The 6,170-nt window shown below is 39.0% G+C and overlaps 1 protein-coding gene across 1 annotated transcript; it reads right to left on the bottom strand.

The window, feature by feature from the left end:
• Positions 1–605: 605 nt before the first annotated feature.
• On the bottom strand, positions 606–5,700 carry LOC135469077 (uncharacterized). The gene is made up of 2 exons (XM_064747602.1): positions 5,562–5,700; positions 606–1,818 (listed from the first exon to the last, which is right to left on the bottom strand). The coding sequence occupies exon 2, from the start codon at positions 1,814–1,816 to the stop codon at positions 998–1,000; it is 819 nt and encodes a 272-aa protein (XP_064603672.1). The 5' UTR covers positions 1,817–1,818; positions 5,562–5,700; the 3' UTR covers positions 606–997.
• Positions 5,701–6,170: the final 470 nt, after the last annotated feature.

Genomic DNA, 6,170 nt, shown 5'->3' with positions numbered 1-6,170 from the left:
ATGCAAATATGTGTACATGACCACTGAATAAGACATGTACATACAGTACCATACATTTCATTCAAACAAAAGAATTCGTTTACACACTTAGGAGGTGGTCCCTGGGCTGATGTAGTTGCTGTCTTATGAATTTCCATGTGTACATGTGATGAAGTTTCATGCAGCAAACATTTACATTAATCCTTATGCCATATAATATATATATATTTGTAAGAATGTAAACTATTCAATCATTCCTTGATTTGGTCTCCAAAACTGTTTCTTTCTCAGACTCTTAGTTTACATGTAAAATGCCAAACCAGTTAGTGTACAACATTGATGTTGACAGTGACAGAACATCTGAGTAGCAACGGCCTATCTTATATAAACAGGACACCACATATTGTAAAGCATCTCTGTAATTTTAAATCAACTCAGATTGCACATCTCATGAAAATAAGTACATAACACACACTTAGCATAAGATAAAAAAATTTGAAAACAAAAAAAAAAAATCCAAAAAAATTCGAAAAAAAAAAAAAAAACAAAGACAAAAAAAAATCAGATATTACATGATTTTAAATTTGAGTTTCAAAATGTTAGAAATCAAGTAACAAGTAGGTACAAAAGATACAAGTGCTGTGAAGAGTAAACAAAAACAAGATAAACTTATTTCACAAACATGAATGTGGTCATACAATTCAATGCTGCCAATTGTCTTTGCACATATTTTCGTGTTCATTAAGTTTGACTTCAGTCTGAAAAGTTCTGCTCTTTTTGAACAAACGAATAAATATGAATATATTATAAATAAATATGGTACAAAGCATTTCATGCTCCATACAATTTCACGGTCTTGCCAGTTAGCGAGTCTGTGCACCATACATTAATGAGATTTCCACTTGGCTGAGTGTCTTTAGCACCCTTATTTTGTCACTGGAAGGATGAAATGATCACATGATTATGGCTATGTTTTGAAGTAATCCACTTTCATACAAATGTGTACATGTTTGTAGAATTACATTCCCACTAGGATTTGCATAATATTGTCAAAATCTTCACATATGATGTCACTTTTACAACACTGAGTGTTTGATATAGTGGGATAGGAGTCTGGTAAACCACAGTTATGACTGGTGAAGGAATGAACAATCTCCTCAGCACTCAATGGAGGCAGCTTGGAACTTTGGGGGAAGGCAGACAAGATATCAAAGTCACCAAAAGCCATGTCAATTTCGCTACGTAGATCGTCGTGTTTGGGTGATAATGATGACATACTAGTGAAAGGCATTAGAGAATGAGCAGAGGTGATCAAATCACTGACAGTCTGACGGGCAAGGGAGTCTGTAAGCTCATTTAGTCCTACAGTCTGGACAGCCTCCAATGGCTGGTATGCACTGGCTGACCCTAGCGAGGTGTAAGTGGCTACTTCTACGATGGGTGAAGGCGAATCCTTCTCGTGAACCTTGCTATCCTCATCTCTGGAAGTTAAGTTCAAACAATGCGAACTGCGTTGATCTGGCAGACCAGAGGAGCCCACATCGGGAAGAATGTCTAGGGTCAAATCCTCAGTGTCCATCGCTGGAAGGGACAGTGTTGAGTCTGTAGGCATGATAGGCAGGCCTTCCCTTTGTAACTCTCGTTCTATAATTTTGAGTGTGTTGAAAATGAGTACAGAGCGCCTGAGGGAAGGTTCTACCCTGCGGACGGGACAAGTCTTTAACTTACACATGGATATGGTGAGGATAGAGTGGCGAGGATCCTGATACGCCTGGTCATCACTCTCCACATCGGACAGTTTCCGCTTGGCACTGCTCTTTGTGGCAGGACCCAACATGGCTGAAACACATATAATTAATTATAAGAAAATTTACATCAGGATATATTTATAGCGCAGAATCAAAGTTATCTTTCACCTCGTCATCTGCTTGCCACTGCCTCATGCAGGGAGATGAAGTGCCCAGATGTCTTGCATACAACACTATGATATAACACCTCTATTATAACAAAGTCTAGAAGCCCAAAATGATAGCCAGTTTCATTGATTGGTGATTTAAACCTCTTCACGCACTTTACAAATATAACTTTTTTTCTCCTATTTCTGCTTGGATGCATACTGGTATATGGAAGGCACACATAACTACAGAAAAATAGGTATGAAAGTATGCCTTCATTCTTTTGAAGTACCAATACAACGTTATTTACACAAATCCATATGCTCCAGACAATTCCATGAATGTCCCTGACTGGCATATTAATCAGACAAATGATATCCTTGCGCGAGTATGATGCCTAGATGTTCTGACGTCAAGCACTGACGTAAACAAAGCACACAGGCAACATAAATGAAGAGCTGCATCTGCCAGCCCTCAAAACCAATTCTTAAAAAATAAAATCAAAAAGTTGTCCAACAACATTTTCTTTTTGTTGTCCATGACATGCGCTTAGACTTTGCAAGCATCACAAAGGTAAGCATTCTTTGTAACAGAAATACAGGTCATTTTATCTTGCATGTTCACATGTCCAGATTTCATTTAAATACAGTACAGGCGCACATGATAAGTGTAATAACCTTCCTGTTTTGTATCAGTGCTTTCTCTTCATCATTAATTTTACTCTGACAAAGAGGGGGTCACATTACCTTGCACCGTGTCAGAACTGCATGTACAAACATGTAAGTTCACAAATGTAGTAAGAAATATAGTTTTTGCCTGAAGTAATCTGGTCCAAGCGCTATCTAGGTTCTTTTATTAGGAAGTCTGCCTTTGCTCATCAGTTGGGGATGTGCCAGTTACTTCTGACTCATTTAGTATATTGCTGACCAGGCCCAATAAATCTTTAAGTAAGAAAGTAAGTTAACTATATACATGGGGTAGTGGTAGCGCAGATTGTCTGAGGGACAGCCCAGTGTGAGTCAGCCTGAGGGGGTTACCTCTAGCAGTCCTCTACACTCATCTATACCTCTGCTCAACAGGTCCTCTATATACTAAATGACCTAGTTTACCAGACCTTCATGTACACACTTGCTCTCGCTATATATACACTGTATGTATTATATGTGTAGACCTGCATAAGCATATCTCTCCTGTGGATGTGACTTGTGCTGCGTGTACCTTAACTGCTGCGCACTGAGGTCAGGTCAAGTCAGACTTAAATACAAACTGACAGGGACAAACCCAGCCTGACAGCTGATTCAGAACAAGGCAAATGAAACAGCCAGAGATAGAGATATATGCTGACTGAATTTCAAACCCTGAGCCTTTCAGAAAATGTTAATCTTATAACACTAGAGTCATTAAAATTATTCTCTTTTATTATCAAAACTGAAGGCATGTCATTGTTTCTCAAATCTGACAATAAGAAAAACCTTACAGCAGTTGTTTTATCACATTAATTGTGATTTGAACTACGCATGTAATAAGAAGTAGCTGTTCCACAGCATCTTATTTCATGTATTCATGTTTACATCCCAAGACACAAAACTACTTATGAGCCAAACACAAAAAGACAAGTACGTACACAAAAATGCATGTTTGGGAGAGTGATTACAGTACAATTTCAAAGGTTGACTTTAGATTAATATCAACTTCTTGTTACATGCAAGATCTGTCACAAAACCATGGGTTAGAGTTAAAATTCCTCACAGGGTGAGACTTGGTGATTCACAGAAAGCTGAAGCTCCACATGCACAGTGAACCCACTCGTCTATCAATATGTATGTCCCCTAAACAAGGATGGGTGTGGACAATAAGGAGATGTATGTAATTAATCAAACCTGCTGTACCTTACAGCTTTGCTTTTACTAGATCTGTGTTACACCCATGCTGAGTTGGAATGATGTTATGTCCACCTTCTTAGTAAGTTTGCCTTTTATCTCTCTCTTTCTCAAAGTACATATGCATCATGGTGTTTACTTTCTGATTCAGAAAATGAAGTCTATATTTGATAAAGACAACATAAACTGGATGTCAACTGATAGTAACGTAATTTAGTTAGAGAAGGAAATCTGTTCAATCTATTTAACAAGTGTGTCCTGCTGCCATAATCTGTTCAATAATACACAGGTCTCAAAGGATCATTAATAAGCACACAAAGTGCTCTAAACTCCTCCTTCAAACTACTTAAAAGATGACCATGTATATGAAATCTGTGGTGCCCTGTTTGCCTGGACTGACCACTGGTACACATGCACAGTAATGAATTAACCAATAATATTTTGAACTACATTTACTTTACCTGAAAATGTTTCACAAAAACTCATGTGCACATTAACAGTCCATTGAACGTTAAGTACTGTCTTCAGTACATTTTGTGAGACTAGATCTTCAACTTCAACGATTAAAAATTTCATTCAGTAGAAAATAAAGGGCCTCCAGCAATGTATGCATATTTGGAATACACACTCAGATTCGCGACTGTAACTCAAACTGATTTATTAATTTGACGAGTGTTAAACACTGTACTAAAACATTTTCCATGGATATGACGGTGGCCAGGTTTATGGAGTGGAAGAAACCAAGAGTACCAGCTGCCACAGTAAACTACTGCCCCTGCATCATGTAACCGAGAGATCAGCGCAAAGAATGAATGCTGGATTCAAAATACGCACCCACTACTTCCAACCTGCTGCCCTATATAATGGTGCAAAAAGTAATCTGCTGATTCTGCTGATTACATTTCCTTGGTATATTAATTTATCAAAAGCTATGAGTGATCGATTTATTTATTGGATTGGTGTTTTACGCCGTACTCAAAAATCTTTCACTTATACGACAGCGGCCAGTATTATGGTGGGTGGAAAACGGGCAGAGCCCGGGGGAAACCCATGACCATATGCAGGTTGCTGCAAGACCTTCCCACGTACGGCCGGAGAGGAAGCCAGCATGAGCTGGACTTGAACTCACAGCGACTGCATTGGTGAGAGACTCCTGGGTCATTACGCTGCGCTAGTGCGCTAACCAACTGAGCCACGGAGGCCCCTATATGAGTGACGGACATTGGAATATTCCTTGTCTGCATTTTAAAGCAGTAGTTGTGTAGCTTCTCTGGATGTGTTCCTTGATTCTTAGTTCAGCCTATTAGTCTAAACCACTACTGCTGACCGCAGATCACCCATTCGCCGAACACTGGGAAAGTTGTTGAGCATCACAAGTCATTAGTTTTGAACAATATACTTCATCGACTTTTGGCTGATAATGATACTGTTCTGTGCTCAGACATGACAGAGAAAGTTAATGAATGAAGGCTTAAGACCCACTTCCCGGATCAGGGTCGACTCAGGACTCAGCTGTTCGAATCAGCGTAGAAGCCGGCAAACATGGCTTCCCACCCAATCAACATTTGCGCGTATTCGCTGATAATGCCGTCAAATCAACATTAAGCTACACCTTAAGTAGTTTGGTTCATTAAACATCCACATACTTCAACAACTGCTGTACACAATACCTGAGTTTTGGAAGGATTTTCAAAATAAATCTTCGATGAAGTCTAAAACACGCGTCGGTGTTGATAAACAAAATCCGATTTCCCATTCTTCCGCAACGAGAGCGGGGAAGTGAATAAAATTTGACCAGAAAGCTTACCGAAGGGTTTATCTTCCTCCTACTCGCCCACTTGTTACAATATATGATGAGAGTTCGTCGACTGAATGGAAAACATATGCAATGGTCGAACTCAACTCTTCTTTCCGGACAACTCTCATTGTACGTGTTGAGATCTTTGTGGATGTTCAAATCTGAAGACAAGTACTCAGCAGTCGACCAGACTTCGTCACGGCCGATGACTGACAGAGAAGCTCCGCCCACCACAAAAAAAAATCGCACTTTGTATTACATGATTAGTTGTAAATAATTTTGCAAAAATCAATTCTTTAATATCACACATAACATATTATGTTTTAATAATGTTACTACCACTCTTTATTTTATAAATTATTGACATCCATTCGTAAAGCGTCTTTGATTGAGTGCTGTATACCGGAAGTGAATTAAGGGGAATTCTCATTAAAAAAATGCCGCACCTTGGAAAACGTGGCTGATGTCAGCTGTGTACGCAAATCAGTGTTGATTTCATTTTCGTGAGGAAACATCATAACAGATACCCTTAGCCGATGAATGAAATTTAAGGGTAGGACTTTAACGAAATATGCCCATGTAACACGAGCACATGTCCACTAGGTCTATACTATTATA

The sequence above is a fragment of the Liolophura sinensis genome, chromosome 6, assembly GCF_032854445.1.
Source record: "Liolophura sinensis isolate JHLJ2023 chromosome 6, CUHK_Ljap_v2, whole genome shotgun sequence".
NCBI classification, from domain to species: domain Eukaryota; kingdom Metazoa; phylum Mollusca; class Polyplacophora; order Chitonida; family Chitonidae; genus Liolophura; species Liolophura sinensis.
This window is presented reverse-complemented; position numbering and strand designations above follow the sequence as displayed.

Excerpts from the sequence above, each read along its gene's own strand:
- LOC135469077 (XM_064747602.1), bottom strand. The coding sequence starts at position 1,816 with ATGTTGGGTCCTGCCACAAAGAGCAGTGCCAAGCGGAAACTGTCCGAT.